Below are 24609 nucleotides of genomic sequence, written 5' to 3' on the forward strand. Positions count from 1 at the left end.
AAGTCGCCCCACGTCCGTGGCTTGAGGGCATAGGCCTCCGAATGGCGTCCTGACCAGCTGAGTCCGGGGCTCGGAGCGCCTGGCCTCGTTACTCTTTTAGCTTCCATGTTCCTGGTTCCATGTCCCCGTTCCCTGTTTTTATTCTTGTCGTCTTCTTGGATGGACCTCCTGGTTTTGGATATTGGACTGTTCCCTGGTTTCCCTATTTGGACTGTTTTGGACTTGTTTGCCTGCGCCACGCCCCTTGAGCACCGGATCACTGTGGTCACGCCCCCCTGCCGGTCATCCCATCCTGAACCTGCTGTTTTTTCCCTGGTGTCCTACTCCAGTCACTTTCAGATTATACCGTCTGCATAGCGTCCTAAACTACGCACTACATGGGAGCGAGGACCTGCTCCCGTTACAAGAACTTGGAAAGAGAATATCTGAATGAGAAATACAAAACCAAATTATGGAGAATTATTTTATCTTCAAATGTATACCCAGATCCTGTATACCTGTATCTCACACCAACTAAAATTAAAAATAATAATAGGTTAAAGGACAACACCTCCATGTAGTAGGGAATGTAAGCATCTACGTTTTTAAAACATAATGTTTTTATTTTACTAGCAATTAAGTTAGATGCAGGTGTTTGTCAGCCAAACTGAGGCTTAAAAATAATGTAAATTCAAAGTTTTCACAAAGCAACCAAACTATGAAAGAGAACTGTGTTTTATATGATAACTTAATGATATAAAGTGGTCAAATTTATGGGACCATATTTGGAAGGCTCCATCCTTCCAAATATGATGAAACTGAAAAAGTTCTCCATTAGTACTGGCTTTACTTGGCAAAAAAATAAACCCCCTAAAGTGCAAGACCAAGGGAAATCACTGTCTTGAACGTGGATTTTTTAAGACAAGATATTTGACTCATGATTGAGGGGGCTCGATTCAAAAATATTATTAATAACCTTGCTCTGGTGTATTAATTGCCCCATCGAAAGACATTCCTGAAAATTAATTGTGCAGAGAAAAGCTGTAACAGCAAAGCTCAGACAGGATTTAACTGGATGTAACTCTCCATTATAAATTATGTAAATTATGTATATGTATATAAAGTATGTATATTATGTAAAAATGCCTTTTTTATTGTAACCTGCCATTACATCACGTGTCAAAACAGCTGTTGAAAAGAAAGTTTTATTAATTTAGAAGAAGTCGTCAGCCGCACAGATGCAGACTTTGGTGTGGTATCAAAAGTAGAGGATTTGGTTGTGTATATGACACCATGATTGCTTATCCAGTTATCAGAATCTTCTGCTTTTGCGAACACCAATACTTTAGAATTTGTTGATCCTAGAACAGTATACGACTAGGTGGTGCAGTCAAAAATATTTTTTCCACTTTTTATTATTTAAAGCTATAATATAATTGCCGCACATTGCCTCTGCTTATTGCCAGAGAGAAATCTTTGGCAATTTTTAATGGTGTGGTTAGTGTGATTTACAGGGCAAATTAACTTCTGCTTTTAGCATACTTGGAGGAAGTTAGACTAAATATTAATGGCAGCAGTTTCACAGGAAAAAGTGAAATGACAGCAAATGTATAAGACAAAAAACAAGAGAAATACTGAACGCCAAGAAGTCACAACTCAAGCTTTGTAAAATGTCCAAACACAGTATACTAATGATTTGACAGTCTTCCTGACCATCTTCTTGAAATAAGGCATACAAAACAGGAATGGTTTAAAAGAAACTTGAAAGTGAATCTTCAAAACAGAAATAAAAACATAAAATAATTTCTCAGACTCAGAGAATAGATTTAATATACTGTACAAACAGCAAACAATGATACTGTATATGCGGTACACAAGGTAAGACTCAATATTGATCTTTGATATCGATTGACAATAGTATTTCTGTTGAAACAGAACTAGTATTGCCATACAGTAGATACTGTATATACTTAGCAATAAAAAGACGATTTTGTAATAGTTCAAAAATGTTCTTAATACAGTTTCTTGTTTAAAGATTTTTAACACATTAGTTAACCTAGAACCTATTCTAAAATTGTCTTGACTACTCCCAAGCAGCCTCTTTCCACATACTGTATGATCCTCCAGTTAACTTCTAATTATTGTTTCCATAACTTAACACATAAATTAAGTAAGATTTATTGGTGTATAATTACTTGGATCGGTTTTGTCACTCTTTATGGATGGGCACTATATTAGCAATTTTCCAGTCAATGGGTACTATCCATCTTGGACAACTGCTGGAAGAGTGTCGTTAATGGGCTATAATTAGCGTTTTTGTTTCATAAAGTACAACTGGTAGAATACCATCAAGCTTTGAGAATTTGTTTATCTTAAGTCCGACCAGTACCTGTAGCACGTCTGTTTCTTCTAATGCTAATATTATTGCCCAAATCAGTTTTCAGTAATTAAAATGCATTTAACACTTCAAGCTTGTTTTTTGCTGGGTGTAAAGTGAAATACCTCTTTCCGTGGTTACCCTAGTGTGACCCAATCCCACTCTTGACCTGCTTTGAATTCTCATTTCACACAGTTTTTGGTGTGCACACCAGATCTCTAATAAGCTTACTAATTCGTGAAAATGTTTAAGGCAGTGCAGGTCAGCAAGCTCAGTATTAAGGTCACAAACTCTGGCCTCTTGGCATTCAAGAAGCATGCATTGTGTAAAAATAACTTCTTCTAGAATGTCTTCATGTTTGTTTTATGTTGCTTCAGAGCCCAAAGTTACACTATCAAGACAGCATGTCCACCAGAATCTTGGAAAACGTTATTGATTCTATCAGAATAACCATCAGGGTAAACTATTAGGACATTAGAATAATACAGTTTGCCTTTCTAGCTGCATGTAAACTCTCTGGACTCTTGCCAGTAATTGCTACCTACTCGGGAACAATTTAAGGCACAATGAGATCTAGTGAGCACTTTGGGTGCTTCTATGATATGACACATTAACAAATCCTCCAAATCTAAGCCAATGTGTTGTCAGAATTATTGCTTGGGATATACAGTATGCTAAAAATACAATCTCTCCCCAGTCCTACAGTCCTGTTAGCAATTAAAATGAGACCCGCACATAAATAAGTATGTTAATGTACAATTACCCATAAATGAAATAATTACCAACTAACTAACACAGTGCTTCTTCTGTACAAAAGCAATCAATAAACAATGCATTAATTTAAGCTGCAACATACCCAGATAGTGAGCTACCTAATGAGATAAGAATTAAGCACAGGGCATATAAAGAATACAAAAGAGATAATCAGTAGATAGAAACAAGAAAAAAAACACATTAATAATAAAAACAATGTAAAGATTAACAATAGACAGTAATTACTATAAATAAACAAATCAGTAGTATAAATGAATAAAAGCTTACAAAACCCAATTAATTCAGACAAATGATGCAAGGAAATGAACCGTAACCGACATGCATATCCTCAGGAAAACTGGGATTTTTAAACCTTCCATCTACCACAGATGATTTAGAATTAAATGTTTAATTACATTGTTTTTCTTTGATTAAACATTTCATTTTCCTTTAATTAAACATTTCATGCTAAGAGGTGCAGTAGTGTTTAGCAATAGCTGTCTGCCTGATCTCACAAGTCTATTCTCTCCCTACTTGAACAATATGAATTTAATAAGTGCTTTTTATTGCACACGATCCTAACAAGTCCCACTGATCCTAAACTGATATAAAGAATAATAAAGTAACCAGACTTTAAGATACATAATTGCAAAATATGCACTAATGATGTGTGCATCATGGTGATGCACAGAACTAACTGATATTTAATGGGGAAAAGAGAAGTAGTGTTCATGCAATGGATTAAAGATCAGCTTTGAAATTTGCTTCCATGCCAGCTAGATGTGGCACAGGCCAGGTGAGCCACACATGTAGTCTCTCTTGCCTGGGATTTTCATGTTCTGAACCTTTCTTTCTGATGTGTGGCTGAATATAGGTACGGTACACCTTGCATGTCAAGATCAGAAACCCTGTATCTGTTTTAGTTTAGGAAGTGAACATAGAAAATCAAATTTCCCAATGAGCAGCCTGCATGTCCCTGGGTCTCAATTAGCACCCAAGCATGAGCGGTTCTAGTCTGTACAGTTTACAGGAGTCCAGGTTGAGTCCATAAGTGAAGTATTTTGAATGTTGTGTATAGTCTATATTTAACATACTTTTGCATATTAAGTATTTTAGAAAGCATGAGGGGCCAATAATGAAACCATGGAAAAGTGCAGAAACGATGGTCAAATCTGGAATATCTACTCATTAGATAAGACTATTAAAACCACAAGAAAACTACTGAATATTACAGAAGACTAACTGTTGTGAAGTTCAATAAGAACACTAAAGAAACTTCTACAGCAGTGGTTCTCAAACTGTGGTACGCGTACCGGCAGTGGTACGTGGAGTGCCGCCAGGTGGTACGCCAAATGACCCTGGAACTGTGTAGTGTGCACTGAAAAATCGGGACGGGTTTTCATATTTTGTATTTTAATACGTGTCGAATATGCAGCCTACGTACTACGATACAGTGCGCGCTAATACAGTGGACACAAGAGATACTCTGTAATTCTATACCACTCTGTAGGAATGCGTGCTACGGATGCAAGTGACCAATTGTATTTAAAAAAAGCTACTGTATCTCCAGCAAATAGGGAGAAAGGAGAATGGGCGTGATTTTGGAACAATGCCAACATTGTAAACACAGGAATGCATAGAAATACGTGCTACGAACGCAGGTAATCTTGTGAGCACACGAAAGAACTGTTCGAATTTGAGAAAAATACACTGAGCGTCTCTGTGTTTTGCTCCCATGCGCATGAAATAAAAACTTTAAATAAATACGGAAATAAAAATGGAAACGCGGAAAAATGCAAGCTTGCGGATTGCTAAAGCAGGTAAGCTACACTATTTTTGAAGAACCTTATTTACCGTTGGCAAAAGAGCTGACACGTATTATGTGTAGAGAAAAAGCTGCTAAACAGCTCGACCTGCTGCCCCCCTCCCCCTGAAAGACACAGTCATTCATAGAATTATTGAAATGAAGGATTATATCAAAAGTACACTGATAGAGCGTGTTAAGATGAGCAGATGTTTTTCACTGCAATTAGATGAGTCTGTAGTCGATTTGGCCAATTTGCTCGTTTACGTTAGATACGAGTTTGAGGGTATGTCCCATGAAGACTTTCTGTTCTGTAAACCGCTACCAACAGGAACTACAGGAGAGCATATATTTCAGCTTCTGAATGAATTATCGAAGAGAATGGGCTCGACTTGATAAAATGCGTCTGAGTTTGTACAGACGGTGCTAGAGCAATGACAAGCCGATTTAATGGTGTAGTTGCACGAATTAGAGAGGTTGCTCCAGAAATTAATGTATGTATTACAACATCCACCGCGAGACCTTTGCCGTCAAGAAAATGCCTGACGATTTAATATCTGTTAGACTCTGTTGTGAATTGTATCAAGGCTCGAAAAATTTATTCACATCTCCTTTGCTCAACTAAACAGGCTCAGCCCTCTCACTGAAATGGTGCTTTTTTATTAGTTGTTGTTAATGTTTTTCTCAAAAAACACTTTGAGAAGCCACCTTTAAAGGCGCTATATCAAATAAAGTTTATTATTATAATATTTATTATATGTATGTGTGAGTATGTGCACGTACACTCATGTTGGTCATTGAGAATTTCTGGGGTTCCTATGAGATGATGACTTGTAGGTGGTACTTGGATGCTTTGGTTGGATTAGGGGTGGTACTTGGTCCAAAAAGTTTGAGAACCACTGTTCTACAGTAAGTAGGAACCCAGGAGTAGGCTGATATCCTTTACTGCACTCCAAGAAACTGTCAGGTCTTATTACTATTTTTTCAATTGAACACTGCTTAAGAATATAACATTTCTGCAGTAGAACCAGCAGAAAGGGTTATGACTTTTCCAGAAAACTAAAGATGAAGTGATTACTGAACATGTGGGGCTTGTGGGTACAAGAAAATTACACAGTATGATATCTTTTTCATATACCCCTAACAATGTGACACTGTCTTCCAATGCATAAAATGTTTTTGAAATTTGAAGCAGTTGCAATATTGTGTTTGTTAAAAATGTAAAGTTGAATAGAGTTTTTAAACTCTATTTAAAATAAGCATGTGCTTAAATCAGGATAAAATCCCAATAAAATATATTGCATCACATCACTGATGGCAAAGCACCAGATACATGTTTCCAGTAAAGGCTTGTTTTTTGGAAGCAGGCCCTTTGGAAACAATCATGACGTCTCTGTTATTGCATGATAAATCAGAGAAAAAGTGTTTTTAAATCAGTGTTTTTTGGATAAGCTGACATCAGGTTAGCTATCCAATGGCTCAACTTTTGCCAAAAAATAATAAGTAACGAATGCAAGCTCCCTAGACACTGTAAAAACATCTACTTGGTAAGAAGAAGACATGGGCTTGGAGAAGAATAATTATAATAATAATAATTGCTTACACTTATATAGCGCTTTTCTGGACACTCCACTCAAAGCACTTTACAGGTAATGGGGACTCCCCTCCACCACCACCACCAATGTGCAGCATCCACCTGGATGATGCGACGGCAGCCATAGTGCGCCAGAACGCTCACCACACATCAGCTATCAGTGGGGAGGAGAGCAGAGTAATGTAGCCAATTCATAGAATGACCTCTGCATCATGATATGTTGCTTAAATCCCTCCAGACCTAGATCTCATAAACACTCTCACATGAATAAAGGAAAAGCAATTACAAGGATACATAGTATGTAACATTTACCTGTGAGAAGACAGACCAAGGCAATTGATCACTCACCTCACTTTACTGTTAGCACAACACTGTGAAATGAGGAAACTTGGCTCCTTAGTGGTTCCTGGAATTCTACATCTAAGAAACTGAAGACTGAAAGTTTTACCTCTAGATGTCAACTGTGATGTCTGCATTAATCAGTGGATATATTTAGTATGTGTCTGTTTAGAGCATGCGCAACAGCGACACAGAAACACAGATATTATAGAGCTCTGCTGAGATAGAAGTCCCATGCTTGTGGTGCAGCAGAATTTGCCAGTGTCTAGACTAGAGAATGGTGCTATACTTATATATCCTTTTCCGTACCCTTTCCTTCTCATGACTATGATTGTGTATTGGCAGGGCAGAGCAGAGCTGTACGTTGTACTGGTACTGTGTAGAATTGTTCAGTGGCAAAGGATCCACACTGGTGATGTGGAATTCACCTCTGTCTATGGAGTGGCGCTCTGAGCTCGCGAGCAACCGTAATCCAATACTGGAAGGTCAGAATAAGGTAATGGTACAGTGTACAATGCCCCCATGGCAGAAGACTCAAACTTTTGGGACAGTGGAGCTCATCATCAGAACTAACTCTTTCACAACTGAGCATTGTTGGTATGAATGTATTACTGTATATGGTATAACTTGTGCAAATACAGTAAATGCAGCCTACTGTACATGGAGACCAAGGTACAGATCTTCAACAGGGTGTGGTTTGCTATGATGCGATAAGCAGGTGGAGAAAGCCGCATCTTGCTCACAGGCTGAAGAATGCAAAAGCTTTGATCCTAGTGAAGGCTCGGAGAGTGATGAGAGCTGGGGGAGGAAGCCGAAGAGGGTTGGAGAGCAAAGGCAGGTGGACAAGCGTTGGCAGATGGGTTACTTTGAGACTGTAGACGAATGCAGTTATCAGAGCTCATCAGATCAGGGCAGGGTGGCTGCACTTCCATGCTGGGTTTTAAGACTGGAAGTTTAGTTGGTGCCACTGGTGCAGAGTGTCCTGGGAAGTTTGCTAAGTGGTGCTGTGAGCACTACCCTGGTCAGAAGGTATCTCAATGACAGAGCACCGGATCAGTTGTGGATCAGGGTTTAATTCCTCTTTGGTTGATGGAATATGACCTTGTTAATTAGAGGCAGGTGGTTGGGCTTTGGGACAATTGTCCCAACCGAGTTTGCACAACCCCATGAGGTATTTGACTCATGTGAACGTGCTCTGTTTCTGCAGGTTCTAGCTCACTTGGGCATAATGGGTTTCATATAAAAACTGAACCATTGCAATGGGCCTATCTCTAGCTGACTTTGGAAAGTGTCCAAAGGCAATTGTTTTATTAATCATGAAGTAAATGGAATTCATTTAAAAATCTCTTGTTTTACCTTGGAAATAATACTTGAAAAAAGCACATCTGTAACAGAAGCCGGTCCTGACTCCCGTGTAGTGCGTAGTTTAGGACCCGATGCAGACGGTATAATCCAGAAGAGACTGGAGAAGGAGAATAGGGAAAACATGGTGAGGAATAAATGGGTTGACAAACAGCGGGTGGTGCAGACGTTGTTCCAAGGGGAAAGGGGGGAGCACGGGCAAACGAGTCCAAAAACGGAAGTCCAAAGCGGGAAACTAGGGCACAGTCCAGAGTCCAGGTACTGGGAGATCCATTCAAAGAGTAAGGCTAAAACCAGGGACAAGAACAGGAACCAGGAGATTAAAAACCAAGTCCTGGACTCAGCTGGTCAACATGCCGTGGTGAAGCCTATGCCACCAGGTCGTTCCAGGACCAGCTGGTAGGCGGGCTTCTGGGAGTCCATCTTCAAGTGCAGAGTCCTGAGCTCCTGGAGCACCGGGTTTAAATAATAACCGGGAAACAATGAACAGGTGAACGTTATAAACTAGAAACAGTACGAAAAGGGTGGGAGCGCTCTCTAGAGGAAGGAAACAACCATAACACCTCCTTCTGTCAACCCCAATAAACTACATGCTTAACTCCTACTGGAAAACTTCCATTTTTTCCTACATTATATTTTAAGGAGATTTTAGACTATTGTCAGAAATCTATGTGTATACTTGGCCCCAAATCACACCAGCCCCTGCAAAGTGTACTTTTTGGAATAATGACTTTGTGACTTGTGAAAATGTAAAATTTCATCAGAGAAGTGGTATATAAATCATTCTTTATGTAGTATTGCCATAAAACAAAAAGGCATTTAAAGCTTTTATCACCAGCCTGTATTCAGTGTATATCATCAAGTTACTTAGAGAAGATGTCTGGAGTTTTCCGTCAAAAACACAATCAATCAATTTGACTTCAGGAAACCTGAATACACTGTAAAAATATATAATGTGTATTGTGCAGTCTGGTGTCCTTAATATTCTGCAAGGATTGGATATTACTACATGTATGTAGTGCCTTGCCTTCAGAAAATAATGTAGACACTAATGTCAATCAATAAAAATGTATAGTGCCCGGAACCTTTTTAAGTGGCTTTCCATAATTAAATCAATAGCAATGCTAGGCTTCTGGCATCTGGATTATTGGGCAGGCAGTAATTTAGTCAATGCTGTCTAACATCCAAAAAGTGAGCCGACTGCCATAAAAAATCAATATGAGGATGCTGCAACCCTCATCCCAATTACTGGCGAAATGGTAAAGAAATCAATAGAAGTTTGCCATCGAGTATCCTGGTGGGATATCTTACTGCATATAAAGTGCAGTCTCCACTTTGACCACTTTCAAGACAGCAGTGACAAATAAAGTGAAATCAGCACTGCAGAACTTGCTAAGAAGATAAACTCTCCTCAAAGGACATTCTGATACCTCCTGGGGAAATTAAGACAGAATTTAGGTTTTCCTTGTCATATGTCATAATAGATAAGATAACTCTCCCTGGATCATTTAATTGGATTGATTTGTACATTTGATTTAATTTCCCACCTGTACAAACACCTCTCTTTATGAAGCTGTTTGCTTGCTTTCAGTGTACAGAACATGGTATAAGGACGGTTCGCTGAAATACTGTATCTTAAGAAATATCTCAAGACAAGGTTTTCTGCCCTTCAAATATTATGTGAACCTTAATGTCTTAAGAATGCTTCACTTACTGTATAAGAGTGAAGAGAGAGAATAGGTAAGAGGTTGGTGATAAAGTCGGATTCTCACAATATGCTCTCTCAATTAAATCAACTTTTCAGCACTTTATGAATTAAATGCAAGAATGGAAGCACTTTTCTGGGTATTGTTTAAAGTACGTGATCATCATGCTACCAGAAAAACTTTAATTTTGCCTTTACTCCTTAATTGTACAGTATAACATACAGTATTAGTTGATTTTGCCATGATTTTGAAAGTTTACTTTCTTTTTTAATGAGGATTTATAGAAAAACAGAAAAGCGAGTGACTTTGGTGAGTTAATCAACCCCAATTGTAAAATCTCATATCATAGTAAATATGAAATTTCAACACTTTTCCAATGTTTATTAGCTATTAAACTTCTAACACCCTGTCTTTGTAATGTGTATCATTTTTATTATTGAACCATGCTGTTTTTTTAGCATGTTCTATACTTTGAGACCATTAATATATAAACCGTTTGTGAAATAATATCCCAGATTACAGACAGTGTTACATGCAAAATTTCACTAGAGATTCAGGTGAGTCTCATAGAAATAAATGAACTAATAAAAAGAAATCCAAAATATGTACAGTATATGTATTTCAAGTAGGTACAGTAGCTGTGTCAGCATGCTTAGGCTGCAAAGGAACAAGTGAAGGTTTATTCCATGCTGAAAAGAAAAGAAACACAACGTTTCAGCTGTGGAGCATTCTTTGGGGGTGTACAGTATATCTATACAGTACGTATAGTGGACTAGATAAAGAAATTGCTGGCAGTGTTCTGAAATTTTAGGGAGTGTGATAGAATGGTCCAGAAGATGCCAGCTATTGAAAACCAGAAAGCTGTGTTGAATGACTCTCCATCATTGGCCACCTGATCAATTGGTGGAAGACAACTGGGCAGGTGACATTTAAAAAACAGGAAGCAGAGGCTTACAGTAATAAGTTGTCCAGGAAGAATGAATTAAATATATAATTGTGGAACCTATGAGTTTTGAGAATGTTGGGAATTTAAGATTTTTGGAGAGAAAAAGGTATTTAGAAGAAATTTTTCTGAAGAGAGGTTTGAAAGCATGTCAGAAGGAAAATTTTGGTCAATTATAGGCCGCAAAGCTGTCTGACTACTTGAGAGAGGGACTGAAGAAGTCTAGTCAGAAGCTCAAACTGGAATTTAGGCTTTTGTTTGTGTTTTGTGAGTTTTGGAGTTTTTTTTTGTTTAGTCTTAACACTGTAAATAAAAGAGCACTGTATTTACCTAACGCCTGCGTTGCTGTGTCTGCCTATTTAAAGATCCCATTACTGCACCCCCATTAGGTGTGTCACAGCTTGTTGTTTTCAAGTACTGCATCAAATTGGTGATGTGAAAAATGTAATAAATTCCAAAATATCCAAATAAAGCTCTGTATCCTCAGCTGTTCCGCGGCAATCTTAATTTAGTCATCAAATGAATTTATATTTATTATAATATCTCTGCATCAAAATAACACTGGATGTTATATTATTTTGAAATGGAAATGTATGTCATTCCTCTGATAAAAGTTAGTAATTGCCTACTGCAATGAGAAGGAATGAGACCATTTATTAATATTGTTTTTACACAGCCTTCTGTCTGTTCATTTCAAAAGATATAAAAATACTGAAGTGTTTCTTCTGTTATTCTGCACAGCTCTGCTTTTCAGCATGATGTCTGCACAGATGCTAGTTCCAATTTTCAGATGTCAAAATATCAGATATTACCATACAAGTACACAGAATACACCATTGCTAAGTTGCTTAGTCATCCTGAATTTGCATATTAACTTAGCAGTACTGTGGTACAAAGATTAGACATACACCAATGTCACCAAAAGTGCAGTGCCTTGCAAAAGTATTCATACCCTTTCTATGATGTCCCATTTTGTGAAATTACAAAATGATGCACATACATTTTGTCAACATAATGAATTCCTGAGTCCTCAAACTGAAAACTTCTAAGGGTAAGAGCAGTTACAGTAAATGTGAGCAAAAACTAAAGGGAACAAAACACTGAAATAATGTTCAGATCTCTGAACTACTGTAGTTTCCCTGTGCCGTCATTCGAAACCCTGCAGCTGAGGTGGATGACCAGTCCAGGTCATGGCCGACATAATCGAGGTGAAAAGCCACGTTTCACAATCTTCTCTGCTTTCTTTCAAAAGTTTATTTCAAGAAACCTTTAATGATAAATAGCTTCGGACTTATTATTGAAGCGAGGAAGAACGCCAGAGCTCTACGCCCTCAGCAGTTCTTCATACTAGGGCATCAAAATAATGCAGTGGGCTTAATAATTTCTGGCACCCTTAATATAGATGAACAATAAAAGCCATATAAAATGAACAGCACACATAATGAGTTATATTTCATGCTTTCAAAAGTGAGAAATGTACAGGTTTTATTCTAATTCTAATACTATTATTTCAAAACAAAGTGTCAAAATCAATGTATCCCCTGTTTCTAGTACTTGGCACAACCTCCTCTGGCATGGATAACAGCACAAAGCCCTTTCCTATAATGTTTAATAAGGTTGGTGAGCACGTTGGGAGGGATCTTGGAACATTCCCCTATGCAGGTTTTCAATCAGGTATAGGTCTGGAGATTGAGATGGCTATTGCAAAACTTTGATTTTGTTTTCAGTCAACCATGTTTCTATTGATTTGAAGGTGTGTTTAGGGTCATTGCCGTGCTGGAAGGTCCACCTGCAACCAATTCACAATTTTTTGGCAGAGGCAACCAGGTGTTTGGCCAGAATACCATTGAGCTTAACGAGGGCCCCAGGGCCAGTCGCAGAAAAACAGCCTCACAACATCAACAATCCACCACTGAAGTTCACAGTGGATATGAGATTCTTTTCTTTTTTAGGTATCCCTCTTCTTACCAAATGTACTGATGGTGTGAGTGGCCAAAGAGTTCAATTTTGGTCTCATCTGACCATAGCACCTGGTGTTACGCTACTAGCCAGATGGATTTAAGGACCCTGTGCATCAGCTGACAGAAAACAAAGGCAGTGAGGGGAAGAAGAAAAATCCGAGCATACTTATCCGAATCAGGTCATGAAGCCAAAGGTTGAGGAGTGAGGTAAATCATGAGGAAGTCCGAGTGAGAGTGAGATGGGGAGCTCTGCTAGGTAAAAGCCAATACTGAGCGTTGAGGTCTACTGTAGGTGGTGAGGGGTTAAGTAATCCGGGACATGGAGGGGGTGGTGATGGAAGAAAGATCTGGTTGGTTGATTAATTAGTACGACTGCCTTTGTTGGAAATGGAAAGGGCTGGAGTCTGATTGGGAACAGCGCGGGGTCGTTAGCGAGAGGTTGGATTCTGGTTGTGAGCAGTCGTGACACTGGTTTCAATCAAAGCCATAGATGACAGAACCATCAAAGATTACCAGTCGCAGAATATATGCATTGAGCAGAACATGTGTGTTGAAAACTTTGTTCCATTGCATCCACCAACATGAGGATTGACGTGTGTATTCCTCATCTGGGATGGGAATTTGATTCCTCAGTGCTTTGCTTGAGAACAAGACCTTAGGCTCTTCCGTTCATGTGAACTTTTCTGTTCCTTTCTAGTGGCTTTAGTGGAATAGTTCCTTTGCACATATGCAAATATACTGTATGTTACTTTCCCTGGACAGTAGGTGGTGCCATCATCCATCATAATCTGCTTGAAAACTACTATACAGAGAACTACTGGCAGGCTGATTAATCAATGTACAGTATTAGCCATGATGGAGAGTGATGTGGAGCAATTCCCACTCTTGAGACTGCAGAGATAAGAACAATTGATTAACTTCACCAGCATTCTGTAAGGATGTTTGCAAATGACTAACTGTCACCCAAAAGGCTCAACCAACCGTGAATCAACCCCCCCCCCCCACCCCCCAAGAATGCAGAAGACATGCAGCTTTTCTGCAATTTTTCTACACAAGCAGCAGCTAAAGAAAAAACACATTAGGAGTAACTGGTGTTTGTGAAATTTTCCAGGGAATGAAAGAAACCGGATGAACGATATACCAGGTGCAAGGAGTTAGCAAGAGATAAGGTGCCCTAGGCTCAGAGGGGTTTAGTTATGCTGAATGCTGTGAACTCCTGAAGGCTACAGAGCTCAGGCTTATCATGTGCAATATGCAAGGTTATGCTGCTGTAAGCTAGGAAAAGAAAGAAGACACAGTTTAAGCAAACTACAGGCCTTTTTCCCAGTTTAACAAGCACTGGTAATTAAAAACATCACATACGCTATACTATTATTTTTACCATTTTAGTGAGCCAACTAAAGTAAAAGCCTTTGAAGTCACCTTTTATGTACAGTAGTTCATTATTACACAAGGAGAAGGTCAATGCTCATTGTTCAACACCTTAAACTTAACATTCTATCTTTGAATACGTTTTCAGTGTTATCTTATTTTTTGACGCTTCTGTCTAGTCTTTGACCTACCTGTATGCTGTTTAACAGGACATTATTTTTTGTACTCTCTTTATACAGGGCCTCTATTATGGACTTTTTCTTTACTGCAATGGATTTGTAAGCTTTTTAAGAAACTTTTCTAGTATGATCTTTGTGTTTAAATTGTTGTTGTTATCCAAAATAAGCATGGGAATAAGTGACTGAATTCCAGTCTATTTGACATCTAAGACTATTGTTTTAACAGCTTAATACAAACCATTTCTATAGGTGTTAATATATACAATATAAAACAGTATATCGATTTTCTGTTTTTGTGTGTTTTTTAAGAACATTAAAATAAAAAACAGAGGCCTAAATATGTTATATTAAACATATACCAATGACAGGGCAAACAAATAAATAAGTTTTAATTTAACAAATTTAAGCAACACTTTTCATAGATGTTAACCATTACCTTAGCTCTCTCAAGTACAGTACATTGACCCATCTCAGGCTTCAAATCACAGACTCTTCCAAAGATTTCATAAATGGCTTGCACACAATTACAACAGTTCACTTAAATCCAATGTTTTGCAAGAATCCATTTCATTTCCAGATTTTGGTGTGATTCTGATAAAGGGTGTTATGTCTCTGTAATTCCAATGTGCTGAACCTAAAAATAAATTTTAAAAAATGATGAAAAGAAAGTAAATTTGGGCATAACATTTCTTCTTGCAGAAGATTTAAGTGAACTATGTTGTGTGCAGAGCTTTTTTGAACTTTTCAGAAATAACATTTTTTCATTCATGAGAAACCATCATCCTAACCATTTTTTAACAAAGCAGCTATTAATGTTACAAAGTGAGGGCTACATTAATACAGTACATCGTCACATCAGTTTTGGATAATTATCCAAGTCATCTAATTCTTATTTTCTTAAGTCATGGCTCCCAAACAGGAACACAGTCAATGATTATGATTATAATGACAGAGTGCTTATTTAAGGTGGAATAGGGGTCAGGATCCTGGATTTGTAACTTAAAGGTGGTCAAAGGGAAGTCCTTTAATTGACACTCATTCAAGCGATTTATGTAGCAACTCACTTACAGTTGACTTATTTTTTTACTTATTGTCCAAGACATTTAAAAGAGTAAAATCAGCTATCAAAAGCACATTGCATAATATGGAGATTTGTATTACATTGCACCTTTTCCTAAATTTTAAGGGGTGTGGAAGAACATTGCAGAAAACTGAAATTATTTGCCGAGTTGGCAGAAGGATTTCAGAATTTCCTACAATGATCTGGCATGTGTCTTCCAGTGTGATTAGCCTGTCTGCCTGTTGCTTTTATAAGATGCCATCATTATTATTATGATCACATTAACATGGGCCGCCACTAACACAGTGGAATTTATTTTTCTGTGACCATCTATATCAGGCCCTGAATGCCAAAGCACAAGGCTAAGGTCATCCAATCTATGTTTGCTGTTTTATCACAGCGGTATAAACTCTGTGATAAAAAGGGTCAAGGCTGCATGGAAGAGACACAGAAGTATTTGATGGCACTGCTAGGGCAAATCGACCATATCTAGACAAATACATAGAAAATAGTTTGCATCCTTGTTTTTTACCTTTCACATAACATTTCACAGTAAATTAAATGTGAGCTAAAAAAGGTTGCATGGAATCGCTGTATGACTTGAAACATACCATACTGTATGCACCACTCGATCAATTATTTGCTTGTTTATCTAGAAGTGTATCTAAAACCTATAAAACCTGTTTCACCACTTTCTATAACAGTGGCCTCATTGACAGACGTTGCATATTGGCGCTATGTAAGCATGAGTAAGCATGAAGCAGACTGTCAGAATTCCAGGACAAGGTTTGCATTCCAGGCGAAATTGTTTATCTCAGCATACATACGTGCATACATATGGATAAAGACTAAAGTAAAAGAATTTCCTACAGTATATGATATGAGATGGAAATGTTACTAGCAGTTACAAAGGTGCATGTTTAGTGTCTGTTTATTAATGTTTAACTTTGCATTGGCGACTTTTGGCGCTGAAGATAAAAGCCTTTTTTCTTCTTTCACCTACAGGCAATACATTGATAACGTTCATAAACGAAGCAGACTTAAAACTGAGTAGATGTCTCTATGTTTGTGTACATTAAAAAACACATAGAAAAATGTTACAGCTCTGCTACGTATACTACAGGTGTGGTTTTAAGGTTGGGAGTATAAAATACATACCCAGCTTTGCATTGCTATATTTACTAATATACTGTAAAAATACAATGAGATTTGTGAAGACATTTATTTTACAATAATTTAGTTCCCACAGTAATTATTACCTACCCCCTTTAGATTAACATTTGATTTTTAAAAATAAATATATAATTTTACTCTTATACTGTATATGCTATTACAAATATGTTATTTAAAACCCTCAAAGATCCTTTGTTTGATTTACTACAGTATCTGCATATATACACTAAATGATGCCTCTTTAATTTTATAAATAGCTAAATTAAAGTCTGTATTTTTTAAACAAACGAATCGATATACAAAAAGGCTAAGAAGATTGTGATATACTGTAAGAACAACAACAACAACGTACGTGGGGCTATATATAGTGAAATAAATGCCATATTCTGTGGCTTTTTAACAAGTGCAGTACAGTACATTTATCTTTTGACCGATTTCACGGTGAAGGGAGGTTCTTCAGTATCCCATGATGCTTGTGGTGTTGATCATGATACGCCCATTGTGATTTTGTAAAACAGCAGTTGTTTTTCTACTTTGGCGGTGAAAGACAGGTAAGAAAATAGTGAAACTTCGTTAAAACGTATAAGCGATCAAGATATATATTGTATATATATATAACTACATTTAATTACACATCAGATTGTTTTTATTATATAATGTGCAATTTTCTCGCAATGTCAATTTAAAAATAACATTCAACTTGAAGAAGAGTTACTGTAGTTTGCAAAATGGCTTAGCAGTTGAGTTGAAATTAAACTCTTTATGCTTTGTACATTTAGTTCTTATTTCAAAAGCATTATTACAGACATTTGCTCTCCATATATGAGACCGTTTTAATCATTGCAAGTTGTTTATGAACGCAGTGATTAAACGAACTACGCTCTACCTCTGGTGTTCACTGGTGTTATTTGAAAAGCATAAATACATTGTAACACAACACAAATAATATTGCTAATGATCTTTTACATTATGGCTAAATTCGAGCGATGTCTTCGCTTGATTTATCTTGGTTGCAGTATGTAGACTGGTGAAATGGACAGGTTTTTCAAAAAAGACAAGTGCGTGTTTTTTGGCAAGAGATCGTATACGAATTATTTACAAATCCGGTACTATTAGGTCGTAAAGATATATTTTAGGGCGTAAAAATGTCTCTGTTCTGTGTTCCATGTGACTAATAAAATACCCTTTTCAGAAGTTGGGCTGAATTATCGAGACTATTTTAGTCTGTAAAGTGCTACTCTCTAGTTCCCTTTCACGTAACGGGTGTTGAGTTCAGATTGAGCAAGACGGGAAATCGTGTGTGCGAAATGCTTTGCTAACTGGTTTGTATTATGAAAGCTTCTCGTCTGTGTTTTAGCTGTGCGGTCTAATTCTCGTTTATGTATTTCGGCTTCCTAAAACAGAAAAAAACAACAAAATGGCAGAGATATCTCAGATGATTGACAGCGAGGTGTTCCTGGCTTTTGCCACCTACGCTACTATTGTCATTCTGAAAATGATGTTCATGGCACCCCTGACTGGATACTTCCGGATGACAAGGAAGGTAAGCTGTTATACATAAGTTGTCACTTTCTGCAATGTTTTTTGTCACTATTTAGAAGAATTTATGAATGTTTCATTCAGTGCATCTAACTGGAGAACTATAATCAAATTCATCGCTTTTAAGAAAAAAATTATCAGCTGAATACGCTTATGAAGGCCAAAGCATAAGTAACGGTTAGTATACTATTGCCATCTCTCAGTAGTGACATGCTTTGTAGTAGTTCTTGAGGTGGGCAGGTTTGCATGTTAAAAGCAAGAAAATTGCCACCTTGGACACAGCGTTTTGTAAATAGATGTTCAAGTATTGTAGGTACCTGCGTCATCATGTTTAGGCTACAAAGGAACAGGTGAAGGTTCTTTCCATGCTGAAAAGTAAGGAAAGAAACACAATGTTTTGGCTGTGAAGCCTTCTTCACATGTGCTCCACAACTGAAATGTTGTGTTTCTTTTCTTACCTTTCAGTATGGAATGAACCTTTATCGGCGCTTTGTAAATGATATGTGGATCATTTAAATGCATATGTACAGTAGCTTTAACATACTGTATAAGCCTGTTCTATGGTAAAAGCCATGTCAGTTTAAAGTCAGTGTTTCTATCCATATTTAGGCTTTTGCTAACCCAGAAGATGTTTCACTTAGAAGCAAGATTGAGGACGAGAAAAAGAAGATGCTTCGTACAGATCCTGATGTTGAACGAGTCAGAAGGTAAGAACAGTTTTGATACTGTATGTTAGGTTACCCAAGTACTGTTTTACATATATATTGTGCCCTGTTAAGTTATAACTCTGTCAGGAATTCCATATAAAATAATTTAAAATATGAAGTGACCCCTTTCAAATCTATTGGGCTCCATGCATACTGTATGTAGGCGAATCTTAGTTCCAGTCTTCATTACTATGCTATTTATAAGTTCTCATTTTTTTAGTTACATCATTTAAATCATTTTACTTCTGATGGTTTTCATTAAAAACTAAACAAGAAGACAAGCCTTATTTCATTAACGTAATACAGTACATTGTGTAGGAGTGATCTCTGCTCATCAAGTCATACTGTACACTAAGGATACAATGTGTATTCATTTTAAAATAATATTTTTAACTGTGTTTTTTATTAATCTGACCCATTATATTGGGCTAAAATCATTTTATCAAAATTTAACAAATTAGAATGCATATTATAGAAGTGGAAATTCATATTCTGCTTCAGAACATGCTCTGAGTGTAGTATAGGCTTACCTACAGTATATGACATGCAAATTCACAAAGGTAGTACGGGGAAACTGAAAAGAAAAGGCTCTGAAAAGAAAAAGCTCTTCCATGTTATTAAGTAGACTTGACATACAGTAAGTACATTTCTTATGCTGATTAATATTTGCCATTACCAGCATTTATCATTCTGGGGCCAACTTTGCAAGTTACGGGCTAGTTGCATGTATGGCCATTGTTAGAAGCAAAATTATCTGTGAAACATGTTTTTTGCCGGTTTACTAATGTTATCTTGTTGGATTCTGTACCATTCCTCTTGTAGAGTCTGTTCAAGTGTGTAGCAGTTTACTGGTCTTTGAGAGAGACACACGTTATCCCATAGCTTCCTACAACTGTTCAACAGGGCTTAAGTATGGCATGCAGGGCTTTCAAAACATGACTGTTACATTCTTCCCTCGCTAGAAAGTCTCGTTTACACAAGCAGCATGGTGACATGGCATTGTCGTCTCATTGGGATGAGCCTGCAGGCAGGACAGCAAGTGGGGTCTCACATCTGATGTCATCAGTCATTTCAAATGGTGTTCTGTAATAATTTAACAGTCCTGACCAGAATAACACAATTGGACCTCCCCATCAGTTGCACTGGTCTACACATCTTTTAGCATATTGATCTGCATATCTGCACCACACTTGCTGGCTTTCAGCAACATGGTCGACACGAAGCCTTGATTTATTGTTAAAGAGGACTTGACACTGTGTTGAGCAGCAGTGTACTGAGTTAGTCCAGCTTCCAACATACTGAATGTATAAAAGTACTGTTCTCTTGATGAGCAGGTCATGTTGCTTATTGTGTGGATTCTTCTTTCTTGATTTTCCTAAAGCTTGATATTCAACAGGTTAAATCACCTCATCACGACTGCTCAGTTAGCTCTGTCATTAATTCACTGCTGTTCGGTGCTTAAGGAACAGAATCGCTCAAGTGCATCACAGTCGGTTATGAATGATGATCAATTAAGCAAAAATCTTTTTATTTTTATATTAGCATTTTCAGTTAAACCTGTTGTGCAAATTTGCCATATCATATGCTACAGCGTTAAGTACTCCCATTGTCTAGAATTTATTTGAATGAGTGGATGCAAATTTTGGTTCCATTCATTTTTAAGGTAGTCAAGATGATTTTCTTTGTGTCTGAATAGGAGAGTTCTCTCTCATTTTACTACTCAGCTTCTAACATTTGAGGTCATTCAGAGAGATTGTTTCTAAAAATAACTTTGAAACTGAACATATTTCTCTTTCTGATCTCTCTGTAGATGCCATCAGAATGACTTGGAAAACATAGTTCCGTTTGTGGTGATTGGACTGTTGTATGCACTGACTGGACCAGATCTCTATTCCGCCGTGCTCCACTTCCGGGTTTTTGTGGGCTCTCGGTTCTTTCACACCATCGCTTATGTGACCCCCCTTCCTCAGCCGAGCAGGGGTCTGTCCTGGATGGTGGGTATGGGGGTCACCTTCTCCATGGCATACAGGGTTCTCAGCACAGGGCTGTACCTCTGAAAACCACCAACACCAGCAGCATCCCTCAGTTTTGTTCAGTCAACCCAGTTTATCCACTAATGTGCCTTTTTTGTAAAGGACTTTTATAATGGCCCTTCGGAAATTTCTATCGCGGCTTGATCTGGGGGAAACTCTGATCTTTTGGGTAAGGTCATGTGCTTGCTTTTTCTTTAGTAAATGGGGGGCTATATTGAAGACCACTGTGATTTTTTTCTGCTTGTTGTACTTTTCACAGTATGACACAGTATGGTTTTGTTTCACTTCACACTAAATATCAATTTTCTTATGACCAGTAGTACCAGGTCCCTTTGGGTTGACAGCTTCTAAAACAATTATAAAGTCCGTGGTAAGTTTGTGGAAAACATAGACAAATGAGATTGAAAGTTTCTTCTGAACAGATACACACTGTTGTGGGCCTTTTTTAAATTTAAGTCTCCATATGAATACGTTCTGGGTTCTGTTATCTATTTCATTCTTGCTATCTTAATGCTGTATGCTAAATCCATGTGACTCTTTTCACAGCCACTGTATTAATGTAGAGACATCTATGCAAAAGTGTTCCTAATCTAAAGTTCTTCTCCTGGCCAGAAGGAAATGTCACACTTCATAGGTTATTGTTGATCTTGGCATCACTTCCCAGTGCTGTTTCAGAAACAACAGATTATTGCAGCAGGCCTACGTCTGTTTTTACCAAATAAAAAGCAAAATTAGCTTTCTGTTCTCTCCAAGTCTAAGCTTTTACCATCACATCCTGCTGTGTGCACTTAAGAATTTCTGGCATTAAGATGTTTTTTCCTTCAGCAGCCCTCTTGTGGCTAAATGATGCATCACCAACTGTTGCAATTACAGTTTGTAAAGTGCTAAATCTTTCTCTATGCCTACATCCACGGTCGGGAATAAACGATAGAACTATATTTTAAAATACCATGTTTAAAAGGCACGTGTAGTGTTTTTTTTTTGGTGGTGGAATTCTTACAATCTTAATTGTTTAAGAGCATTAAGTTTGAGGCTTTCCAAGTTCCAAGCTGGGTTTTCCAAGTTTTTTTTTTCTCACAGTATGTTTAAGGCATTACCACTAAGAAAGAAACACTGTTCTGTGAAATGTACTGGTTCTGCCTTTTGTATGTGAAAATATTACTATTTTTGTTAGAGAATAAATATATGAGAAAATAAATCTTGCTTTACCATTGCTCAATTCGTTTGCATTGCTGGAAAAAAGCTTGTTTTAATTTAGGCTCCACTGGGGGATTTGTTTGCTAGTATGTCTTAATTTCTCTGCCTGCTATTGCTTTTTTATGCAAAAGTTTGAAAATGTAAAACTGACAGTCAGGATTGTAAAACTGAAAAAGAATGTCACTGTTTTGTCTTGACGAGAAAATAAATTTTATATTTCAACCTTGTACGCTAATGAGCAGATGATTGCAAAGCCTTCTTGATTATTAACATTTCCTGTAGGACAAATCTACAACTGCAATGAAGAGCAAGAAAGTACAGTAAGTATAACTGTTAGTCACCTTGTAATCTGAAATGAGGAAGGGAAAAAAGGTGCATACTTTGTAATATAAAAAAATAAATAAAATATGGTCTTTCAAAAGAGGAGGTTGCTTCTGTTGTTAGTATTCATAGACCAGTAGGTGGCACCATGCCCTCTGGACCACAGTTTACAAACCAGTGAGTTATTTTGTAGACAGAGGATGCTGTGTTTTTAACCAACCTTCTGATGAGATCTTACAGTGAGGTCCATTGATTATTAAATAGCCCATGGCACTGTTCATTAGTTGGGTGGACTGGCTAAATTGCAATTTGACCTCCCTAAATATCCTCCTAAATTTAATTGGTGAATGACCCGTTATGCAATGGTGCTGCCAGCAAATAAAAACTACAATGTCTCACCAAAGTGGTTTCTAAAATTCAGTGGTAGATGATGTAGCCATCCTTTGGGATTGAGAGAGCTGTACAACTCCAAGTACTGTAAAATGTATGACTTCAAAACTTGAATAAAAACACTTTTTTGGGGGGGAAAAATCCCCAGATGTGCCCATGAACCTTTTGACCTCATTTTGTTCAGCGTCCACTAGAGGGAGACATTTGAAAAGACAACTTTAAATTTAGCTGAAGCTCTGCCTGGGGTTTTTTGGCTAATGTACAGTACCTACTGTACAGTGGAAACAGAATTTTTTGGTCTATCAAACGATCCACATGTTGCTAAAAAAATAGTTTTAGCATGGAAAGTACTCAAGGGATGAGTTTAATATAAAATAGCATTAGTTACAGCACTGACTTGTATTTTAAAATTGAACGTCCTAGTCAGATACAGTTTGGTATAAAATAATGATTACCATATCCAATTACAAGAATGTTGCAGGGTTTTATAGCTTGAAAAATATATATTTTCCTCAGTAAGATGATGACAAATCTTTAAAAACCTTATGAAACTACTGTATGTGGGAGTGTGTACTACAAGAAAATCTTTTACATTGCACAGTTTTAATTTGAGGCAGTGGGCTGCCTCATGTGGTCAGGATTTAGGAAAAAAGTCATGAATCAGAATTAAGACATACAGTTGATGTTCACAAGTTCCGACAGTGCTATATATGAAAACTGTAGCAAATGAAGTAATTACTTAATTGTGTAATTCTTCATGTCCGTGTCAAGTTCAAACCTGATTATCTAAAACTAAGAAAAGTATTGAATTTTATTTTAAATACTGTATAGTACGTAACTGTACAAATAGGTTTGTGGTGTTAATTACCTCAGTAATGTTTCTCTAAGAAAACAGTTTTCCTTCAATTAATGTATCTTGCAGAGAATGTGACTTTAACACAGCCTATTAGAAAATACAGTATATCCTCTAGTATCTTTGTTTGGCCTGTTCTTTATTCCCTCTGATGTCCGTCACATACTGTATATTTAGGGAGCTGCTGACACCTACTGGTTATGTGTAACACAACTGACTCGTAATAACTACTGTTACAGAAATGAAAATATAATTGAGTGGAGTGTCCAGAAAAGTGCTATACAGTATATGTGTAAAGAATATCTGAGAGCAAGGAACATGATATAAGTCTATATATTAATAAGTGAAACTTTACTGATTTCTGGTCTTTGAAGTGTCAGGTTAAAGCCTATTTAACTCACTATTAGATTTTATAAATAAAAGTAGTGTCATGTGCTATAGTGCATTTTCCAATATTTTATTTTTTACAATCTAAATTTGCAGGTTTTATTTATTAAGGAGGACTCTGCAATGACTAACATTTTACACTCCTCAAATTAACACATTCTTAGTACTGTGTCTTGACTTTCTAAACTTTTGCTGTTGGGTGTGCTATTTCTGATAACAGCTTATGGATGCTTATAACCTTGTTCTTATATGTATTGTCCACCATGCCTCCATTCTTTTAGGATCATATTTAACCCTTTCACACCAGCAATTATTTATCACTGTGGATGTCTTCGTGTCAGAATTGAGTTGGGTTGAAAAAAATATACTTGGTCTAACCTGTGGAGGATCTCTTACGAGGCCTTTCTAGATCTCCGGTGTATATCACAAACTATTTTGCTTTTAACTGCTGGAAGTTTCACTTCAGCTTTGCTTGAGGATGGCTGGCTTTGTGCTTCATCTGATTCTTCAGATTTTTGCTTAGAAGCATTGAGTGATTCAAAAAAGTAGAGATACTGTACAAGTTACTTATAGAACTGTAA

The 24609-nt window shown here is 37.3% G+C and overlaps 1 protein-coding gene across 1 annotated transcript; it reads left to right on the forward strand.

Annotated features, from left to right (window-relative positions):
• Positions 1-16999: 16999 nt before the first annotated feature.
• On the forward strand, positions 17000-22304 carry LOC148654747 (microsomal glutathione S-transferase 1-like). The gene is made up of 4 exons (XM_088644657.1): positions 17000-17152; positions 18005-18144; positions 18750-18847; positions 20658-22304. Exons 2-4 carry the CDS (start codon positions 18019-18021, stop codon positions 20902-20904), a joined length of 471 nt encoding a protein of 156 aa, XP_088500783.1. The 5' UTR covers positions 17000-17152; positions 18005-18018; the 3' UTR covers positions 20905-22304.
• Positions 22305-24609: the final 2305 nt, after the last annotated feature.

The sequence above is a fragment of the Lepisosteus platostomus genome, chromosome 9, assembly GCF_059453375.1.
Source record: "Lepisosteus platostomus isolate fLepPlt1 chromosome 9, fLepPlt1.hap1, whole genome shotgun sequence".
Classification (NCBI taxonomy): Eukaryota; Metazoa; Chordata; class Actinopteri; order Semionotiformes; family Lepisosteidae; genus Lepisosteus; species Lepisosteus platostomus.